The 21804-nt window shown below is 54.7% G+C and overlaps 3 protein-coding genes across 3 annotated transcripts in view; 2 read left to right on the top strand and 1 right to left on the bottom strand.

Moving 5' to 3' along the window:
* The window catches only part of bahcc1a (BAH domain and coiled-coil containing 1a), a 35827-nt gene extending 26101 nt beyond the window's left edge, over nt 1–9726 (top strand). Inside the window, exons 7-30 of the mRNA XM_077733700.1 lie at nt 1–1004; nt 1086–1182; nt 1244–1467; nt 1536–1700; nt 1818–2200; nt 2288–2585; nt 3249–3914; nt 4122–4285; nt 4362–4498; nt 4585–4701; nt 4928–5054; nt 5297–5486; nt 5591–5716; nt 5827–6000; nt 6111–6352; nt 6446–6758; nt 6832–6946; nt 7027–7102; nt 7197–7305; nt 7379–7702; nt 7780–8144; nt 8428–9099; nt 9176–9412; nt 9535–9726. The exon at nt 1–1004 is cut by the window's left edge and continues 1459 nt beyond it. Coding sequence (XP_077589826.1) covers nt 1–1004; nt 1086–1182; nt 1244–1467; nt 1536–1700; nt 1818–2200; nt 2288–2585; nt 3249–3914; nt 4122–4285; nt 4362–4498; nt 4585–4701; nt 4928–5054; nt 5297–5486; nt 5591–5716; nt 5827–6000; nt 6111–6352; nt 6446–6758; nt 6832–6946; nt 7027–7102; nt 7197–7305; nt 7379–7702; nt 7780–8144; nt 8428–9099; nt 9176–9412; nt 9535–9726 — 6517 coding nt within the window. The remainder of the gene's footprint in view (nt 1005–1085; nt 1183–1243; nt 1468–1535; nt 1701–1817; nt 2201–2287; nt 2586–3248; nt 3915–4121; nt 4286–4361; nt 4499–4584; nt 4702–4927; nt 5055–5296; nt 5487–5590; nt 5717–5826; nt 6001–6110; nt 6353–6445; nt 6759–6831; nt 6947–7026; nt 7103–7196; nt 7306–7378; nt 7703–7779; nt 8145–8427; nt 9100–9175; nt 9413–9534) is intronic.
* A 494-nt stretch (nt 9727–10220) lies between these two features.
* Nucleotides 10221–21402, bottom strand: LOC144208756 (uncharacterized). The gene is made up of 5 exons (XM_077734762.1): nt 21095–21402; nt 13923–14084; nt 11240–11346; nt 11073–11176; nt 10221–10292 (listed from the first exon to the last, which is right to left on the bottom strand). The coding sequence occupies exons 1-4, from the start codon at nt 21158–21160 to the stop codon at nt 11131–11133; spliced, it is 381 nt and encodes a 126-aa protein (XP_077590888.1). The 5' UTR covers nt 21161–21402; the 3' UTR covers nt 10221–10292; nt 11073–11130.
* On the top strand, nt 15006–20311 carry LOC144208755 (fascin-2-like). The gene is made up of 5 exons (XM_077734760.1): nt 15006–16210; nt 17486–17642; nt 17875–17996; nt 18083–18250; nt 18335–20311. Exons 1-5 carry the CDS (start codon nt 15385–15387, stop codon nt 18538–18540), a joined length of 1479 nt encoding a protein of 492 aa, XP_077590886.1. The 5' UTR covers nt 15006–15384; the 3' UTR covers nt 18541–20311.
* Nucleotides 21403–21804: the final 402 nt, after the last annotated feature.

The raw sequence follows: 21804 nt of genomic DNA, 5'->3' as shown, positions 1-21804 counted from the left end.
GGCAACGGCGGCGCGCTCGCGCAGCGTCGAGTGCCCCAACGGCGGCAACGGCGGCGTGGACGTGTTCCGAGGCTCTCTGCCCCAGGGACCCAAGGGCGGCCACTCTGTCCCGCATCCCGTCAACACGTCCCCCTACCGAGATTGTTCTCATTCGGTAGCCCCGCCCAATTCCTCCCCGCTGGGCACCAAAAGCATGAGTCAGCACGCCGGCCCCGGCGGCCCCGGCGGCCCCGGCGGCCCCGGCGGCCCCGGCGGCGGCTGCTCTCTGCAGAGGGACGGGCAAAAAGTGGCCAGGATTCGCCACCAGCAGCACGGGCGGCCCGGGCCGGACGCCGTCTCTCCGGCCGAGCTGAGCCAGGAGTTGAAACGCAAGATGGACATGTACGCTTACGCCGGCGGCGGGCAGCAACAACAGCCAATGCCGCCCCCCGTTCCGCAATGGGCCACGAGAGCCCCTCAGCACACGGCAACGGCGCACGGCAGCGAGGACGAGCAGAGAAAGTCCTACATGGAGTTGGGGAGCGCCACTATGCAACATTCGCAGGCCAGGATGAATCGGCTCCCCCCGCCCACGCCGCCGCTCGCCCAGCAGCCGCAAGTCGAGCCCCATGGCGGCGCCGTGAAAAGCTTGCTCAAGTACGGCAATCAGCAGTTGCAGCAGCAGGTGCAGGTGGCGCCCCCGCCGCCACCCCAGCTCCTCTCCCAGAAGACCCCCTTCGGCGGCCTGGGCAGCCTGAAATCGGGCGCCCCGGGGGGAAGCTGCGCCCTTCAGATGAGCAAGCAGAGCGCCCTGCCCACCAGGAAGGGCCCCGCCGGCGACGGCGAGCGCCCCGACTACGCCGCCCGCCACCGGGAAATGGGGGACGCCGGCCACGGGGAGGGCGAGGTGCGCCAGCCGCCCGTGGGGATCGCCGTGGCCGTGGCCAGGCAACGGGACCCCTCTTGCCGTTCGGCGGACCCTCATTCCGCCGCCCGCCACGGACGGGTGCACCCCGCCGTCAAAGGTAGCGACCCCCCCCCCCCCCTCCTCCCGCCGGAAGCGCTCCATTCTGCCGTGTCAAAAGCGTCTTTTTTTCTCCCGGCAGGAGCGTCCCACGCCACGTATCCCTCGGAAGGAAGCATGGAGCAGGAGAGGAAAATGATGAGCGCCGAGCAATTGGGCCTGAGCTGTCTGGACTTTAGGTAAGAATGCCCTTTGCACTCTTTTGAAATGGACGTCACGCCCGCCTGTCTCCTTTTGCAGGGAAAATAAGGAGAGGCTGGACTTTTCCCGGATCCATCCCTCCTCCTCCTCCTCCTCCTCCTCCTCCGCCGGTTGCCACGGGGAGCTGCCGCCTCACCTGGCGGTCCCGGGCGGGACGGGGCTCCCCTCCGGCCAATTGTCAGAGCCCGCCGCGCACTCGGCTCACCATCACTGGATGCCCGGGACCGGAAGCCCCTCCCTGTGGATGACGGGGCACTCTTACGGTAAAAGTGGGCGGCGTCCTCTGGTGGTCTTCTGGTGGCCCGTGTTTGACGGGCGCTCCTCTTTCTAGCCGGTCTAGGTCACACGGCCCTGCACCAGAACCTGCCCCCCGGTTTCCCGGCCTCCGCCATGTCGGGACCCCTCCAGCCCGTCCTGCCGCTGCCTCAAGATCCTTCGGCCCAGTTGGTGGTCCTGCCCACGGAGGCCCCCGGCCACCCGGCGCCCCACCACCTGGGTAAGTCCTGCCACGCGGGAAAATCCCCATTTTGACGGCGGACGGCTTAGCGGCTCTCGGACCGTTTGGTTTTTCTCCCGTGGGGAGCGGCGCGTCTGACTCTGTGCATTTCATTAGATGTGATGGAGCAGCCGGGTCTGTGGCCCCCAGTGTACGGCGCCCGGGGCCCGGCCTCCCACATGCAGCATCCCGGCGTGTACTCCCGATCCCAGTTTCTACGGCAACAGGAGCTCTATGCGCTCCAGCAGCAGCAACAGCAGCAGCAACAGCATCAGCATCAACATCAGCAAGTGCCAGCAACGCCGCAGCAAACGGCGCACGTGCACACGCACGGGCAGCCTCCTCCTCCTCCGCTCCAACTTCAACATCACCATCAACATCAGCATCATCAACAACAACAACAAATACAACAACAAATGCATCAACAAATGCATCAACATCAACAACACAAATTGGCGCCCATCTTGGACATGCAACAGCAATCCCTCCTCAATTCACAGGTGAGTGGAAACAAACTTTGTTAGTCTTTGGCCTTCCGAGAAATGTCTATTTTTTTTTCAGTCCTGACCCGGTCTCACTCCCGACAGATGCAAAAGAGGGCCGACGAAGGCAGCGTGGACTTGGAGGAACTGGTCCCCAAGCAGAGGCCGCCGTCCAAAGCGTCCAAGGCCTTCTCCTACGAGCACTCGCCGGCCGGAGCCCGCGGCGGCGCTCACCTGTCGCCCTGCTGCCAGTCGCCCTCCCCGCGTCCGCGGCCCAAAAGCGGCCCCTCCGCGGCGGCCCCCCTCTCGCCGGCCGTCAGCCCGGCCCCGTCCCAGATGTCCAAAGGGGACGAGGGAGGGGCGGGTCTGCCTCCGCCAGATTACCCCCAGTCTTTGGAGCCTGGTGAGTGCCGGCTAAATGACACCATTTTTGCTCATTTCATTTCAAAAAATGGATATATATATTTTAGAATTAAAAAAAAACTCTTAATAAGGAAAGAAACTCGTTTTGGTGACAGATTATTTGGGCGCGGACGATATTTTGCCGTCATATTTGACATCCAATGGCACCATTCGAAATGTTTCAACGGATTAGAGTAAGAAAAAGGCATTATATGTGCTTGAAATATATCACCCATGCTCATTGAAAGTTTTTTTGGATGTTTTCCAAGGTTGCGTTCAAGCAGCGTTTTTTGTTTGTTTTTTTGGTTGAAAAGATGGATTGTAAAGCTTCACATTCCGCTTTGGCAAAAGACAACTTTCCACAGCTCGGATGCTTTTATCCTTTTCTATGCTGTGGAGGTTAAAGCATCTCATTTGAAGGATTTCTATATTCTCCACTTTTGAGAAAGGCCCAATTAGAAAAAGGACAAGGACGAGCTACGAGCAGCCTCCGTTGGCACTTTCTACACTTTGAGGGAAAAAAAACAAGGCCAAACATCTGTTTAAGATAAAGTAGCCCCCATCCAGACTTTCAACTTTTCTCGTGGAAAATGTGGTTTTGGCCTCCGCGCCGAGAAAGTCGCGAGCCCTCGCTGAACTAACGGACGTTTTGTGGCCTTTCCAGACCTGCCCCCCGGATACGCCTATCCCGCCGTTGCCACGGGCTACGGGAACGGGCCTTCCCCGCGGGGCATCCCGTCGGCCGACCCGGGAGCCGTCCCGTCCCGGCGCTCTGCGGGCGAGGGGCCCGAATGCCGGCCGCTGCCGCCGCCCGAACGGGGCGAACCGAGCCCGGTGGTGGAGCGGCCCCCGGACCAGGAGGAGGAGGTGGCCCCCCTGGCCGACTTCCGATCCGAGGAGATCCAAACGGAGGAGCTCGCCGAGGAAGACGTCACCGTCAGCCCCGCGACCCACAGCCCGGCGTGCGAGGCCGCCTCCCGTCCCGGGCCCCTTTGCCCCCCAAGATCGGACGACGACCGGGAGACCGCGGGGGTGGACGAGGACGGGGCGGCAGAAGAAGAACGTCCGGACGAGGGGATCGTCCCCCTCCGGGACGCTCCGGGAAAGGAGCCGGTGGCGGAGACGGATGGCCGCCAAGTGGAGCCGCCCTGCTACTGGAGCTTGGAGCTGTTGATCGCGGCGGCCTTTTGCGCCGAGGCGCCACCCTTCCCGCTCAACGCTCCCTCGCCGACCCCCGCCCGGCCCCACCCGTGCCGGGGCATGGAGCTGCTCAGCGAGGTGGCCGACCTGGAGCTCCGACGCAAGAGGCAGAGCAGCGGACAGAGTCCGGGTTTGTTGGCCCTTTTCAAAAAATGTCGAAATTGAAATGAGATTTGATTTCATCCCGTACGAGAAAGCGTGTTGCGCGCCTAACGAGAAGCCATTGTTTTATAAAATCGGCCCAAAATAAATACAGATCTGGACTAAATGTAACGAAAAAAAAAAAAAGGATGAGTGGATGGGTGGTCATTATTTGTTTTGTTTGTCTGTGTTGCAGAGGAGGAGTTGCTGATGTTCGACCTCCACAGTCTGGCCACTCTGGCCACGGCCCGTTCGCTGGAAAGCGGCTCGCGGAAAGACGGCGGCGCGGACCGTCCCTTCGCCGTCCGCCAAAGCTTCAACTTGCGGCGAAAATGCAGCTGGACGCCTCGCCACGAACCGGTAAGGGCCGCCGACGGGCGCGGGCGGGGTGCCATTCCCAAAGGCCGTTTGAGCCCGTTGGAACCCATTGGAACAGGCGTGCCGGAGCAAGGGCGGCATGGAAACCATGGACGCTCCCGAGCTGGAGATGCGGCTCAAGCTGGCCGAGCTTCAGCGCCACTACAAAGAAAAGCAGAGGGAGTTGGCCAAGTTACAGAGGAAGCACGATCATCAGTCAGTCTCCGTACCACCACCTTTGAATATCTTTGTAATGTTACTGTATACATCTTGTGATCGACAAATGCTATTTTTTTCAACAGGAAAGAGGAGACGCCACGCAGCCCGGCACGGAGGGGCCCCGGACGACCCCGGAAGAAGAAGGCCGTCCCCGCCGCCGGCGCCGGCTCCACGTCCTCGGAGGGACAACGCAAAGTCAAGTACGTAAACGAAAATCCATCCAAAAAATACGTGCACCAGCGACTTATAGTCTGGAAAATACGTCAGCTGCACAAAATAACTTTCATGTCGCTGTCTGCTCGAGACAGATTTTGGTTGCCAGATTCCAAACGGGGAGGTCACACCACGCCACCATTTTTCATGGCTTCTTTTTCTATTCTCGGAAAGCGCCGCAATGAATTTGTCTCCCTTGTTTTTGACTGACAGGGTGGGGGCGGGGCATTCCTCCACGCCGGAGGAGGCGACGGCGGGAGGTGGAGGAGGAGGAGGAGACGGCCACAGAAGGATGAAGAGGCTCGGCGCCCGAGGCTTGGAGACGCTCAACGGCACGCAGGTCAGGAGTTCAAAGTCTGTCTTGTTTTTTCCAGGCTGAAAAAGGCCACAGTGTCTTCTTTAGCTTCCACAAATGACTTTGTCCAACTCATAATGAGCCACGACTTCAACATTTGTAGGGCGACAAATTATTTGGTGAAAACATTTCAACATAGACACAAATGAAGGCGTTTTTAAAAAAAAATCCTGATGTAGAGAATGAAGAAGAAACATAGGTCTGACCTGGGCCTTTTGCCTCCACAGATAAAAGCGGCGACTTGCAGAAAAGGCGACCCCCCTCCCGGCGCCCCTTCCGCCGCCCCTCCCGGCACCGCGGCTTGGAAGCTCCCCGCCGAACACAAGGGGCGGGGCAAAAAGACTCGGCGCCCCGGGGACGAGGATCTCTGGCCTCGCCGTTCCGATCGCCCCGAGTCCGGCGGACACAGCGACACGGGTACGGGGGGGGCGCCCTTTTGCGGGAGGGGCCGGTCGGGCTCAACTGCGTCTCAGAAGGCCGCCGCCGCCACTTTACTCGTTGTCTCTCTCTCTCTCCCCCAGCAGCTAGCGTGGACAGCGGCCCCCGAGACGGCGCCGGAGGGAGGCACCGGGCCGCCTGCAATCGGCGTAGGACGGCCACGGCCAGAGCGTCCTCTGGAGACACGTCCAACGATTCCTCCGATCCGGGTAGAGTCCCGCCACTAAACTCCACATTGAGCCACGGGTGGCCGACCCCCCGCTCTACTGCATGCAAGGTGGCCGCAAAGTTAAGCCCCAAAAATTCACTTGTCCATTAGGTGAGGACGACGGCAGCGAGGACAGCGACGAAGGCGCGGCGGAGCAAAGAGCCCCCCCGCCCAAAGAGCTCAGCCGCGCCACGGGCCCGGCCGCGGGCCCCAGCCCTTCGTCCGTGGTCAAGCTGGAGGCCAATCAGAAAGCCCGGAACAAAAAACAGAGACAGGAGCTTTGGGGTAAGGGCCACGGCCGCCGTGCCGCCGTGCCGCCGGGTCAAAACCCACCCAGCCACCCACCCACCGGCCGGCCTTCACCCCCTTCTAAACTCACTGGCATTTGCCGGCAGGCTGGCGCGGCCTCCCCGCCTCGGAAGGCCAGGTGAAGGTCCGGAAGAGGAACCTGGCGGGCGGCGTCAAGAGCCGCTGCCGGCGGCGGGACGGCAGGTGGCGCTACAAGGAGCCCCCCTGGGGCGGCAACAGGAACAAGCCCTTCCGATGGAGCGCCGCCGTGCCCGACTTTTCCACCACCGGCGAGAGGTTGAAGAGGGCCACGCGCAAAAACACCAAGCTGAGGGGAGCGGCCAACAAGGTCGGCTTGTTTTTTTCCGGCGGCTTCCCGGGTTTTTGGGGGAATTTTACAACCGCAAAGCCCTCAACGCCAGCCACGTCTTGTGTCCAACAGCGACGGAACGGCCGGGACTCCAAGGTTGGGGACGCCGTCAAAAGCCAGGAGCGCCAAGTGGCGCCGCCGCCGCCGCCGACGGAGCGACGGAACGCCTCGACCGCCACCGCGTGCCCGAAGAAGGAGCGTGGCGGACAGACTCCGGGTCGGGCGGTCAGCCGCCTCCTGGAAAGCTTTGCGGCGGACGAGGGCTTTCAGATGGACGGCGGCAGCTTCTCGGAAGAGGAGGCCGAGGAGGAGGAGGAGGAGGAGGAAAAGGAAGAAGAAGAAGAGGAGGAGCCCAAAGTTGCCTGGCGTGACAAGAACCCGCAAGGTAAGCGGCCCGCCCGAAGCCTCTTTTGGTCCCAGGCCGGCTTCCCTGAGACGTTGTCTTTTTCCCGCCGCAGCTCCCAATTGCGTCCTGAGCAAAGAAGTCTTGACGGACGGCCGCAAGATCCTGGTGTCCAAGGAAGACGAGCTGCTCTACGCCGCCAAGATCCACGCCACGGATTTCCCCCAGATGTGAGCCACGACGCGGCCGGCCGGCCGGCCGGCGCCCGTATTTTGAAGCGGGACCGACCTCTGTTGTGCTCCGCTTGCAGTTACAGCGTCAGCGTGGACGGGGAAAGAGGAAACCGTGCTAAAATCTATTCCTTGGAGCAGTTGCTTCGCCAAGCTGTGAGTTTCTCCGTCACGCTCTTTCCGTGTTCGCTACCGCTTTTTATTTTATTTTTTGAAGTCATTCATCATGGGTTCTCCATTTGATTTTCAGGTGCTGGACGTCCGGCCCGAGTCGGAGGCGGCGCTCAAAGACGGAACGCGGGTGTGCGCCTATTGGAGCGAGCGCTCGCGGTGCCTGTACCCGGGCTACGTTCGGCGAGGTCCGTTGTCAGACTCCCCGTCTCTCCGTCTCGCCTCCTCCGACTCACCCGCTCGTTCCCTTGTTTTTTTTAGGACGGGAAAACCAGGAGGGCAGGCCGGCGGGAGCCATGGTGGAGTTTGACGACGGAGACCGGGGCCGCATTACCCTGGGCAACATCCGCCTGCTTCCGCCCGGCTATCAAATTCACTGCGAGCCGCTCAACGAGCGACTCCCGGCTCGCGGCCGTCTCTGCGCGCCGCTCCCGGATTCGGCGAAAGGCGAGCGGACGTCGGGCTTTGCGCCCGCCGCCAGTCCCGCCGAGCCGGCCCCCGCCAAACCGGCCCCCGCCTTCCATCCCGGCCTCGTCAATTGCGTCAAGAGCCCGCCGCCGTTGACCTTTCCAAAACGAAGACCAGGTCCGCTCAGGAATGCATCAAAGGGCCGTTTTGTGTGTCACCTGATCTGACCCCATTTCCAATGACGTCCATTTTAGGGCGACCAAAAGGATCGGGCAAGAAGCAAAAGCAAGTGGAGGCGTCCCAAAGCGCCGGCAAAAGCTCCTCCTCCTCCCCATTTTTGGCGTGGCCTTTGTTGAGTGGCGCCAGGAAGCGGACGTGCCACAATCTCTTCCAGCTCAACGGCACGCCCAAAAAAGCGGCCCGCTGGCGTGAGGAGCACGCCTTTGCCGGCGGCCCGTCCAAGGGGCTTTTTGGCGGCAGCGCCTTCGAGGTGGACTCCTTCAGCAGCATCGCCAACGGCTACTCCTCCTTCTGCGCCAAGTCCGCCACGCCGCCGACTCCGGCCCTCGCCGCTCCCAAGAGTACCCTCGGCGGACCGCCGCGCAGACGGGACCCGCCGGTAAGCCCGCCGCCGTGCACGTTGGCCCCGACTAGTCTATTGCAAAAGGTCCCAGAAGTCAAATTCTGAGCCCCAAAAAGCACATGACGCATGGTGTCGCGTAATTGCTACATTGGCCAAAGACACTTTAGCACAGCAACAACTGCTGTGAGCATATTTCAAACTTCTCAAGTCAATCTTGGTAACGTGGCTACTTTTTAATTGTTTCGAACAAAAATGACATTGGCTTTATTTGGAATATCCATTGTAACATGCGGCGTGGGCCCACTCCAATTTGTCACAGCCCCACGAAGCGACGGGGCCGAGGGGCAGGAGGTCCGGACAAGAGTTTCTGGTCAAGCTGGACCACGAGGGCGTCACTTCGCCCAAGACCAAGAACGGCAAAGCTCTGTTGCTCAAGACGGAGGCTTACTCTCATCCCGCCCTTCTGCTCCAAGACCACCAAAGGGGCCACGAGTCCAGGGCGGAAGTCCTAGCCGAGAAGCGGCTCCCCGCCCCCCCGAGGCGGCCCGCCGGAGATTACCCCGTCTCGGGCTTCGGTTCGCACCGGCTCTGCCGCGGCGGCTCCTGCTCCGACGAGGACGAAGACGGGCGGCGGGGGCGGGCGGCGGCGGCGCCGTCGTCGGCGGCGTCGTCCCCGGGGCCCGGCGGGCGCTTCCTCCCCGTCTCCTCTTCGTCTTCGGCCTCGTCGGCCTCGTCTTGGTCCAGCTCCAGCCCGTGCTCCTCCGACAACGACGACTCGTCCTGCAGCTCCGAGGACGACTGCCCCCCGTCTTCTCACCGGGGGCCGCCGCGGCCGCCGAGCCTGGCCGACGGCAAGTCTCTGGAGAGGAAAGAGTTGGCCGAGAAGGCCAAGGCGGCGACGGCCACGCTCCTGGGCGACCTCTCGCGCCCGGCAACCGGGCCCAAAGTCTCTGCGTTCCCGGCGTGGAGGTGGTCCGGCAGCCCCACGCAGGTGAGGATCTCTGGGTGACGCGGGGGGGGGGGAACTGGGGTTCTGTTGACTAACGCGTTTTTATTTCCTTTTGCAGAGGCGGGGCTTGAAAGGGAAAGCCAAGAAGCTCTTCTACAAGGCGGTGGTGAGGGGGAAGGAGGCGGTCAAGGTGGGCGACTGCGCCGTCTTCCTGTCGGCCGGACGGCCCAACCTGCCCTACGTGGGCAAGATCGAGAACTTTTGGGAGTCGTGGACGTCCAGCATGGTGGTCAAGGTCAGGTGGTTCTACCACCCGGAGGAGACCAAGCAAGGGAAGAGGCTGCCACATGGGAAGGTAAACAAAGACACCAAAACTAAACATGGATCTAACATTGGTCTGATGCATTTTAAGTTCCAAAAAAAAGACATACCATGACCCCCCCCTTACCCCCCCTCCTCCTCCTCCTCCTCGTCTAGCGCGCCCTTTACCAGTCGTGCCACCAGGACGAAAACGACGTGCAGAGCATCTCGCACAAGTGCCGAGTGGTCAGCCGGGAGGAGTACGAGAGCCTGACGTGCCGGCGGAAGGCCCACCACGCCCTACCCCCGGACCTCTACTACCTGGCCGGGACGTACGACCCCGCCGCCGGTCTCTCCGTCCTGTGTTGAAGGCCGTGGGGGACCGGCACTGAAACGGGTTCCGGAAGCTACGGGCGAGAAAAGAGAGCGGACCAGCCTGGTCATTCCAGGGAAGAAAATGGACGCGTGTAAATATTTGTGGGCCGGATCCAAACCAAGCCATACACTCCAGTAGTACCTCTGAGCCGTCTGGACTTTTTCAGGTGCGCTTTTTCGCCTTGTACAGATGGATTTCTTCTTATCCTTTTGTCCCTTGTCCATAGTGTACATAAAAGCTATTTTATACGGGATTCTATTGTACATAGCAGATGTATCTTTCCATGTTTGCGATTGATTTATTTTTATATGTGTATAGATTGTTTTTGTTTTTTTTTCCCCCCCTTCCTTGGCTTTGGGAATGGATGATTTCAAGACGTTTTTGTGTTGCACTGCGTACGCTCGCTTACCTGCTGAGATGATCGAGAGAGAGAGAGAGAGAGAGAGAGAGAGAGAGAGAGAGAGAGAGAGAGAGAGAGAGAGAGAGAGAGAGAGAGAGAGAGGAATTCCAAGGAGAACAAAACAGGCAAAACTCGCTCTTTGAGAGATGTGGAGTCCTCCTGTTAAAAAAAAAAAACAGTTTAAGGTCAGGTGGCTTTTTTTGAAACAATTATTTATGTCATTCTCAAGAGTTTGGTGTTTTTTTTTTTCGGGCAAATCCCAGCAAACTGCAATCAGACACAATTGAAGCGACGTGTCATGGCCAATCTTGTTCAATTGAAGGCGCTCCATTCCTAACGATACCAAAGTGGCTTTCTTTATTTCAAATCCTGCAATTGGCGTGGAACTTGCTATGCAGCATTCCAAAGTGTTTGTTTTTTTCCCTTCCCTAGTTTGAATCCCATTGCCTGCCCCCCTCCCCCCCTCCCTTATTGCGGACGCACATGCTCCACGGTAACTGTGAAGGACAATCAGATTGACCAAGCAATGGACAAAAGTTCATTGAAATCTGAAAAAAAGGACAAGCGTATTTAATGGGTGCCAAGTAGCTTTTGTCTACTGTTTTTTTTTTATGCCCGATATTCGCAAAGGTTGATTTTTGTTGGCCAAGGCTATTTATTTTCACGTGGCTGTACGAAAGCAAAGAGTGCTTTATGAGAATGTGACCTTGTCTTTTTGTCTTTTTTTTTTTTTTAAATGGGTGTGGCGTCGGATTTCTCAAGTGTTCCTCTAGAGGCCGAACGGTGAGAAGAAGTAAAAACACTGGATTGTTCTGGTCCAAAAAAGCATTTGTTTCTGTGTCAATCGTCTTGTTTTTGCCCCGCGCTTAGCGGCCGTACGGTAATCCCTCCCATAACGCGCTCAATGTAGAATATAGGAAAACTTTAGAGACTACTCACAGTGAAAATAGATCATCTCTGCTGGATATGAATCCCCCAAAACAGCTTGATGGGAATTTTAGTCCAAGTCCTTGGGTCCATTGTCCGCCATATTGGAGGGATGACTGTAAGTTGAATCAATTTTAGTTGCAGTAGCAAGTATTATTTCTCTGCATTTGAGTGTTTACCTCTTGTCTTCCCGAGTGCGTTGGCTAAGGAAAAACATCTCCACGTCGCTAGCAACCAACCAGTTGACGTCGGCTCCCGTGGATGGCGTGGACCAAGTGTCCGTGACCTGAAGGAGAAACCACACGGGTCATCTGGGTTAGGTTTGTGGGTCTTTGAGTCAAGGTGTCCCGGGCCTTAACGAGAAAAAAAAAACCCAAAGAAAAGCATCAATCAAGCGCTCGGTGGCCTTTTTCAAAGGGCAGCTCCAGCCTGGTTAAGCATATCAATGATGACGCCATGGAGAATAACTTGAAGAAAGGGATGGATGGCCATCCATTGGATTTGGTGTCCGCAAGCGTTAAAAGCCACGGGTGGCAAAATAACCCAGAGATGATTGTGGATGAAAGGCAATGTCATGTGATTACGCTAATGTTCCATTTGTTCCCAAATTCAAAGGAGCTGGAGATGAAGCAGCGCGTCCCAAAGACAGACCCTTCCTTTTGAGCCTTTGAAAAGAAACAGCCGCGTTTAACGTCGGTCGACCCTCGTTATTGCTCTCTGGCCGCTAAACATTGTGCCCTGGAAAGGCTTTAAGACATTTTTTCTTTCCAAATCTCTGTTCAATCAATGCTCTTTTTATGTACGTACGTAGTGACTGTCCAGGTGGATCTTCTTCAGTTCTCTTGGCTGTGGCCTCCTGGTTTACTCTTTCATCACCTGGAGACAAAGTCAAGACAACAATGCTTACTTTTGGATTCAAAATACTTTTGCCAATGTGCTAATCAAATTTGATTTGGACGCCACTGCACTTCTGTGTTTTTCGCCTTTTAAGAGCCACAGGCAACCTCTGGGGATACCAAATGTTCTCAAGCCTAGCGACTGGCTATGGGCCGCGACTGGAACCAGAACTGGGCTTTGATCAGACCTTTTGATGTCTCTTCAGGCTAATGGCTGGAGGCCGCATTCCAAACAAACGCATCCGCCGGCTATCGGGAGAAGCCGTGGCGTCCGTCCCGTGTCCTCTCTTTGGATAAAAGTCATGAGGAGCAAGCGAAAAAAAATGTGGCTTAATGGAAGAGCGGGCCGTTTCACAACCTGCGGGGCTGACTCGGAGTCAAAGGCAAGAAAAGAGAAAAAGATGGGAGAAGAAAAGCTAAGTGCGGCCATGGAGTCCGAGTCCTACGTAGTGGTGGACCTTTTTATCTCCACGGAGACCGTGGAGCAAGCCGTGACGTGACGGCGCCATCGATTTCCGAGCCACGCTCCCCGTGGTTTCCGGACAAAAAGAACGCTCGGCCGGCCGGGCTGCTCTCAACTCGACGGAGGTGGGTGGACCCAGGTGAGCTAAATGCTACGTGCTAAATCTCTTATTTTTCTTCCCGTTTGACTTTTTAGACTTTGTGCGTGTTTACGCTCCTACCGTTGTGCTAAGAAATGACCGTCGTTACGCTAGCGATGGCGCTGGCCAATTTGGGGGAGTATATGGTGGCAAAGACTGATGGTTGGCTTCTTGGCGCAGCCGAGTCGGTCGCTAGCTGGCTAGCTAGCCGCAGGTGCCAAGCGCTCGTCTTTGTCAACAAGCAATCCAATTTTGGGGTTGACGGGGAGACGGAGACGTGTCCCCAGCTGCTCCATTTCCCCCCTGAAACAAATGTTTACAATTTGTTCAGACGGAGTCTGTTTGAGCGTTTTGTTCTTGTATTTGTTCGCAGAGGCAGACGCGGGCGGCTCGCCTAGGCTAGGCTAGCAAATGGATTTTGGTCCGGACCAAAAGAAAGCCAACCAATCAGACGAAAGAAGGGACATTTCCGTCCGGGTGGAGAAGACAGGTGACTTTGACATTTGGACTCCTGGTGTCATTTCAAGAAGCCATTGGAAAGGAGCTTTTTATTTTCTTCTTCTTTTTTGAGGCCGTCATTTCCAAAGCGCCATTAAATCTAATTGAATCGTTCTGTGGCGGAAATGAACGACCCCCCCCTCGATGTGGTGGCGACGTTACACGCGTCACAGGTTTTGCAATTATTTGGAAGGCATTTGCCACTTTGAGCGGTCTTGGCGAGAGAGGCCGCCGCGCCGCCGCGTTCCCTTCAAACCGAGGCGCTAATGGCTGACAAGCTGAAAAATGGCCGCCTCGGACAAAGGCCGGCGACGGTTACAAATGAAATGATGGGAGCGGGCACATTAATGGGCGGCCGTGGCCTCGGGGGAGACCTGGGGCTTTGTGTGAGCACATGTTCACAACGCTGCCTTTTCTCCTCCCTCTTTCCCATTCGATCACCCCATTTGACGGCAAACTCTTTGCTTTACGGGCAAAATGTTCCTTTTAGCTTCCGCTACAACGGAACGGCGCAAATACAGACAAAAAAAATCACTTGAAGGAATCCTTCTCTGTCCCCCCCCAAGTGACTTTAGGGAAACGGACCTGAGAATATTTGACGTTTGGTGCTCCGTACAGTTCCAATCAAAGTGACGGTGGCATTGTTGGTAAATGGTCAGTATTGGCCATTGTTTTTACTCCTAGGGCACTCGGACAGTGGACACTCGTCGCGTGGATTCGGACCTCGGACAACTCTACGGACGGTGCTACGGTGACACTTTTTGGCTGCGCGCAAGAACGAAAACCTGAAAGGTATTATTCTGCGCACAAAATGCATCAAGAAAGGCTAAACACTGTACATCAAAATGTGAAAAAAATCAACTTACAAACTTTGTGGAGATGTGCAGAGTCCAGTGACAGCACCAGGTGGCAATTTTGTCGTCTCTGTGAAGTACATTTGGGCAGCCCTGCTGCAATTTGGCCAGTAGGTTCCGTCCGATTTGGTCAGTCACCTGGTGTGACCAACGGAGAAAGGCGATTTCCCCGTCCTGAAACACAAACAGATGAAATGGCTTTGAGCTTTGTACTCCACCGGACGAGGAATTCCCTCCAGACCCGTCAGGAAATGAAAAACATTTTTCAATGGTCGGCACTCGAGCCGAACACGGCGCCTCCGCTTTGCCGGTCAATGGCGCCATCTGCCGCGCGCCACAATAAATCGCAGGCGACACCGTGACTATCCTCCTTCGTACGCAAACCGATACGATTTGCCGAGGTGGGAATGATTTTATCGAAAGTGCATATCAATTGCAATGCTGCCCCCTAGCGTTTACTGCCCAAAGTACTCTGTCCTTGAGGGTTCCTAACTCACGACACATTTGCCGTTTCTAGCACACCTGAATCCAATGATGGACTCGTCAGCCAGCTGCCCGGCAGCTCCGTCACGATCCCGATGATTGGATACAGGTGTGTCGGAGGAGGGGAAAAAAGACTAGGTGGGATCCCACCGAGACCGGAGTCGGGCACTGTACAAGGTTGGGTATGCTTCACAATAACCAATTGTAGCAATTGTAGGGTTAGGGATTCCAGGGGATTTGTCCAATAAAGTTGACAATCCGCCAAGGTGAGCGCGAATGCGTGCGTTCAATTAAGCGCCGCTCGCATTCTTGCGGGCTAAGCTCACGCCAGGCCAACGCTCACGTGTTGCTAAAACAACGGCTGAGAAAGAGACCTTTGTGCTACCTTGGAATTTGGGACTTTGGGGCCTTTCTTTTTTAACCCCTGCGCTCGCTCATTGGCCGTCATCGAGGGACGGCGCCGGGCGGCCGAGGCAAGTTTGTTGGCCCGGCCTCCCCACGGAGACGACGGAAGCCGCGGAAGGTAAGACTCTCCACGCTGGGAGTTGTCCAATTAGCCCGCCGTTAACCAGGGGATCTAAGCGGGGTTAATCCACAGGGTCACGGACGGCGTCGGCGGGCCCAAAACGCCCAAGACGGCGAAAAGAAAAGGAAGGCGTGGGCCGGACCGGAGGGGATCCGCGGCGACGAGAAGAAGGCAAAGGAGCGGCGCCGGCCAGAGAGCGCGGCGGGGGAGGCCATTTACGACTGGAGTGAGAAGCCGCCCGCCCGCCCGCTCGCCCGCCCTCAGGTGACGTCAGCAGCGGCTTGTCGGATTGAGGCGCTTTGTCCTGCCGCTTTTAATCCCCGGCTCATTCGGGAAGCCCGTGCCAGCGTCCGCACAAGTGGGAGAAAGTGGCCAGAGCGGGCGCATCCATGAGTGGGTGGCGCGGGTGATTGTCGCGAGAGAGCGCTCGGCCGAGAGAGAGACAAGAGAGAGAGAGAGAGAGAAATGCCCGGCAACGGGAGCGGCGGCAAAGCCCTCAAGCTCCAGTTCGGCCTGATCAACTACGAAAAGCGCTACCTGACGGCCGAGGCCTTCGGCTTCAAGGTGAACGCCTCGGGCGCCAGCATGAAGAAGAAGCAGATCTGGACGCTGGAGCAGGACGAGCGGGACGGCCAGGCCGTCTTCCTGCGCAGCCACCTGGGCCGCTACCTGGCGGCCGACAAGGACGGCAGGGTGACCTGCGGCGCCGAGAGCCCCGAGGCCGAGTGCCGCTTCCTGATCGCGCCGCGCTCGGACGGGCGCTGGGCGCTGCGCTCGGAGCCCCACCGGCGCTACCTGGGCGGCTCGGCCGACCGGCTGTCCTGCTTCGCCCAGGCGGCCGGCGAGCCCCAGCTGTGGGCCGTCCACCTGGCCCTGCACCCGCAGGCCAGCCTGCTGAGCGTGGCCCGCAAGCGCTACGCCCACCTGTCGGCCTCGGACGGCGAGATCTCGGTGGACAGCGACATCCCCTGGGGGGTGGACTCGCTGCTCACCCTGCTCTACGGCGACGGGCGCTACAGCCTCAAGACCTGCGACGGGCGCTTCCTGGGCCGCGACGGCAAGCTGGTGGAGGAGGAGGCCCGGGGCGCCGGCTTCACGCTGGAGCTCAAGTCGGGCAAGCTGGCCTTCAAGGACGGCGAGGGCAAGTACCTGACCCCCGTGGGCCCCACCGGCACGCTGCGCTCGGGACGCTGCTCCAAGCCGGGCAAGGACGAGCTCTTTGACCTTGAGGAGAGTCACCCGCAGGTCAGCTTTGGGGCCGCCAACAAGAGATTCGTCTCGGTCAAGCAAGGTGAGCCACAAAGCCCATGCTAGCTTGTGTCTATCTCAGAGTCGGGCAAATGGGACTTTTTTTCTCTCGGGCCGAAAATAGCCGCCTCGGTTCAAATGTCGTCGGAACTATCTGCTGAATATCCCCTCTACGGTTGCATTCTTCCTAGCAGAATTGCAGCATCGTATGTTCCATTATTTTCAAAACTAACGTTTCATGTTGAAAACATCCTCCGTGGCCAAAATGCAGCCGCCATTAATACAGTGATGTGCAATCCTGCCCGTAAATTTGGTCCAAATCTCAATACAAAAGGCCACTGTCTTGTAGTGCCGGCCATATTTGAGCCCTAAAAATGGGATTGGACTTGAATCGTAGCAAAAACAAATGGAGCACAATTCACTGAAAACATCCCAAAAAAACAGAATGTTTTGAAAGATACTAATCCCTTCTTTTTTGTTATTCTAATCTGCACATGAAAATGATGGAGTTCGATTTAAGGGTTAAGCTCCCGGTGGAAAAGCCACCCATCCCCGAATTTCCCAGCTCATTTTTCTACGAATGCCCAATTCCTTTTTTTTTTTTTCATTTCGAAAGCTCAGTTTTACAAATAATAGAAACTAGACTATTCTGGCAAAATCCTCACTACGTCACCATAAGAAATTTACTGCAGTCAGTATTTTTTTTTTCACAATTTCAGACTAAATGCAATGACCCTATGCAGACGCTACTAACTTGAGGTGGAAATAGTCTAGACAACTTGTACTAGTATAATTGAATTTTTAGGGCTCTGGCGCACCCCCGTGGAGACAGCGCCCCGGGCGGCCGCCCACTGTGCTCACGGCATAAACCGTCCCTGGAACGGGGCACAGAAAGCTGCTTAGTGGGCCCTGCAGTTAAGATTTATATTTCGTCGTTTAGGGAATTACAGCCAGCGAATGAGGAGGAGGAGGAAGGCTGGAGAAGGTGTGTGTGTGTGTGTGTGTGTGTGTGTGTGTATCTGTTTGTGTCTGTGTGAAGGAGGATTAGGCTACTAACAGGCTTAAGCGAGAGGTTGGAGGATATTTCGGTGGCATCTAATTTGACCCGTGGCAGACAGCGTTGAGTTATACGCGTCTGCCAACGGACGCACCCAAGCTAGCAGACGGGGCTAATTCACGCGGCTTAAGCATAATAAACACACTAGCTTTTGGATGGGCTGCACAGAAACACCGTTAAAGGCCAAAAGCCAACGACGGTCACGGAGATAGTCAATGCGACCGGTCGCCAAGTATAACGCGTGATGCCTCTTTGTTCTAGGGGTAAGTATCTCAGCCAATCAGGACGTGGAGACAGACATGGAGACTTTTCAGATGGAAATCGACAAGAGCAGCAACAAGTCCATGTTTAGGACCAACGGGGGGTCCTATTGGACTCTCGTCACCCACGGGGAGATCCAATCCACCGCATCTGAAGCGTGAGTAGCTTTTCTCGGGTTGTCCTCGCCGACACGTATGACTGGTTAGCGCACTTTATCCCGTTCGCCTCTAGTGGATTGACGTCTAGCTAATACTACGTAGCTAACAAGTTAGCCATGTATAAAACCAGAAAAAAATGATGATGATCGGAGCAAATCACAGCAAATATTGGAACTCGTGGCCTTCCACAATTGAAATGAAGTTTATTTACAATAAAGTGTTTTTGTCCAGGGAGATAAACACCATGTTTGACATCGAATGGCGAGGGAAACGCGTGGCGCTGAAGGCCAGCAACGGAAAGTACGTCTGCACAAAAAAGAACGGGCAGCTCTCGGCGGTGAGCGACGCCGTAGGTAAGCAAGCGCTCGCTTGGCCCGACAAGAAGAAGAAGAAGAAGAAGACACTGGCATTTTTTTTCTTCATTTCCATCTTTCCAAAGGGGAAGACGAATTATTCCTGATGAAGCTGATCAACCGACCCATGCTGATCCTGCGCGGGGAAAACGGCTTTGTGTGTCATCACAAGAACTCCAACACCCTCAATGCCAATCGATCCGTCTACGACATTTTCTCCCTAACGTTCAACGACGGAGCCTACCACGTTCAAAGTGAGCCGAGGAGACGCCGCCGTCGCCGCCGAAACGCTCACTCCTCACTCTCACTTTCCCAACCGTGTCCCCCCCCCCCCCCAGGCGGCAACGGAAAGTTCTGGTACGTCTCCGCCAGCGGCCTGGTGTGCTCGGACGGGGAAAAGGCCGAAGATTTTTTCCTGGAGTTCCTGGAACACGGGCGCATGGCCATCAAGGCTTCCAACGGCAAGTACCTCCGGGGCGACCAGGGCGGCACGCTCATGGGCGACCGCCATTCCGTTGACGCCTCTTCTCTCTGGGAGTACTGACCGGTCGCGGAGTGGGCGGCGCCCAGATCATCCAATGGACGGATGGGCCGGCTCACGTTTTTACACCGTCGGCCGGATGGCCCGTGGCGTTTTCAAAACGGAGACATTTAGGGTGGCGTCTCGTTTGGCTTTGCTTGTAAATGACAATTTCATTGCCAACCTAAAAAGAGTCGCGCGGCGGCGTGAAAATAGGGTAGGCACATTTTTAGAGCCAAAGCCGTCCCATTTAGGTCGTCTGAAATAGCTCCCACCCATCAGGAACTCGCGGTCCAAGTAAATTGGACCTCTATTGCCGTCAAAAAGTCATTTAGGACAAAAGATCAAGCTTTTTGAATAGTGGGAAAGACGTTAATTTGAGGGTGGTAAGGGCTAGTATTCTGCCAAAGTGACGTAAAAACGTAGCTTAATTATTATTTTTGGAAATGACTGTCAAATACAACCCATTCCAAGCTGAACAAAATGGAGGCGCAGCCTATTGAATTGCCTTCCAAACGTGACTTGTAAAGCCAATGGATGGACCTATTCATTCGAAAACCAAATTGGGATCCATCACCATCTTAATTGCTAAAATCATTTGGACATTTAAGGAAGAAAATGTTAGCCTCTTCATAATAATATGCAACATGCTATTTGGTGAGCTAAACGAGCAACAAGTCATTTTTAGTGAGTCTGTCCCTTTAATATTTTTGCATACAGGCCACATTGGTGGCCAAACGACTAAAAACGCTTTGTTATCGTCCCAAAAAATCCAGTACATTAGGCGACCCTGGCACTCGAGTCCACCGCCCTTGTTTACGGCCCCATATTTTATCCGATGCTTTAAATGACGAGGCTCCGCGGGCCGGGCGCGGCGCCTAAACGGCGTCGGTAACGCCCCATTGCAAGAGAGAATGGAATTTTCATTTATTTTAATGGGCCGTTCACAGCTTCCGTAAAACACGCTAGGACGCGAAAGAGGCGCTCTGCCAGGCCGCGTACGCTAGCGCCAACCCGCCGGAAATAAATGCGGCCGAAAGTAAAGACGAGCCGCCGGCTGGACACGTTTGACATCGGAAGAGGTGGCCAAAGCCCACGGCAGACGCACCAAAGGGATGAATGGGAGCCTTATACTCCAAGCTATGTTTTAGGCTAATTGCAACATACAGTACAAAAATAGGCCAGTTGTTGAATTACTATTGATTATGAACTCATCAGGGGCGGAATGCAGAGGACTACTTGGAGGCAGAAGACTATTAGAGAAAGAATAAACAGTTAAAACCCTAAACAAAATGTAGTATTTAGACGTCTACGGATGAAATTCAAGAAAAAAAATAAACGTATCTTGCGTAAAACGGGGAATCGGTGCGTCTAACGCCAGAGAAATTGTCAAATTCAACAATTTTAAGGGAGCGGTTTATACACAGTGGCCACTAAAAAGCGATGAGAAAAATACAGTACTTTGCTCTCAGCGTATCAAATGTCTTTAGCGGATTTGTACTAATTGACAAAAATGGCAAATCCATCAACTTGTGGAGGTCAAGTATTTTCTTGGTCCTCAACATTTCATCACCCTTTCTGATATTAGCGGCACAGTAGAAGGCTCAGAAATGACCCAAAAATGCTTTTGTCGGTCGTCATGGTGATTCACGCTGACAAAATCCATGAGGCTTAACCAGCGTTTCATCTCGGGAGAAGCCATAGCGTAGCGTTCGGTAGATTGATCTCCGCTAGCGTGCTGTCCGTCAAACATTTTTCTTGCTGAAATAAAATCGAATTACATACTTCCAAGAAATCCCTCGCCTTGCCTTTTCATTTGTTTTTAAGCCACAGGGGGGCAGTGTGTATCTCCTATACTTCATTTGCACTGGGGGTTCTGAGAAAGCAGCATTTGAGCATCTTTTCCAATCTCAGCACACTTTGTAGCTTTTGAGCTGAAAAACCCTGACATCTGGTGACACTTTTCTTTTCTTCACTTCAATTTCCACTTGAACACAAACTCCTTTCAGAATAGCTGAGAAACAACATGTTACCCCCCTTAACTTGTTTACAATTGACAAACACACTTGTTCAAAGCCACATTTTCAAAAAGAAATGATGAAAAGCTTCCTGCAGCAACACTTTCAAAAATCAGTCAAGTTGTAAACAGTCATTGTACCCCATTTCCAGCAAGCAAGTATTTTCAGAGGTTTTTTTGTTTACCCCAAGTCAACAAATGAAGATGCTAAGGCCCTGAATCACATACAGACATGTTTACATGTTCTTAAAAGCACATGGAAGAGGCTAGATCTTGATTTTGTGGCAAGAAAACATTAGCGTTGTGATGCTATAGTTGGGGAGGGCCTACTTTTTCATTCGAGCCGACCGTTAGCATTAGCATTCGCGCGTAAAAGATGAAAAGTAAGACATTCCGGTGTTCCAAACGTTAGCATTAGCATTCGTCTTGCCGAAGCTAAAGCGTTAGCATTTGGGCTAAATGGGTGAAAAAATAACAGTCTATGAACTTAGTACACCTACCATTTGTGAAATTAGCATTACTATTCGCGTCGAGTTAATGGAGAAAAACAAGAGGACTTACCAAGAAATGAAGAAAAACGTTTGCTGTACAGTATGCACTGTAGTTTGCTGTGGTGGCGTCAATCATCTTCTGATGCAAATTGATAGAGGGCGCACGGGCTGGTCACTTGGGGGAGGAGCCTGAAGCGCGGCCACCCTGGTTTCAATATTTTGGGGAGCTTCAATTGGTCCTTTGACTAATCAATCAATCATTGGAACCCATAGTTTTCATAGCACCTAGTATCTGGGGCGACTTTCGATTGACAGGGGACCAATTCTGTTTTCTGTGGGGCTTTGTTATTGATTTCAAAATGACCATTCGATGCTAAATGATCCCCCATTGAAATGTGATTGTTATGATGTTGATTGTGTCAATAGCAGAAAATTGAATGCTTTTATGTCATTATTATACAAGTAAAATGACATTCATAAGTATGTATGATTAGTTAACATAGTAATACATACAAATAAATAAAATATACATCGAAATTGGAATAAAGCTGATTCTATTTTATATTTGCAACTTACCAAATCAATGAATAAAAACGTTATTAAATGTCCCGAATACGGGACGAATAAAGTTATGTAATCTAATCTACAGGGCACCAATACACAACCAACCCCAAACTAATGGAATAAAAAAAGATCAAATAAACGACAGCACACAAATCATTCTGGCGCATGATCCCGTGGGATTTGATGTCCTTGAAAGCCTAGTGGCAAATTGATGGA

Source organism: Stigmatopora nigra, chromosome 15, assembly GCF_051989575.1.
Source record: "Stigmatopora nigra isolate UIUO_SnigA chromosome 15, RoL_Snig_1.1, whole genome shotgun sequence".
Classification (NCBI taxonomy): domain Eukaryota; kingdom Metazoa; phylum Chordata; class Actinopteri; order Syngnathiformes; family Syngnathidae; genus Stigmatopora; species Stigmatopora nigra.
Note: the sequence above shows the minus strand (reverse complement) of the source record. Positions and strands in the feature narration are given on the sequence as shown.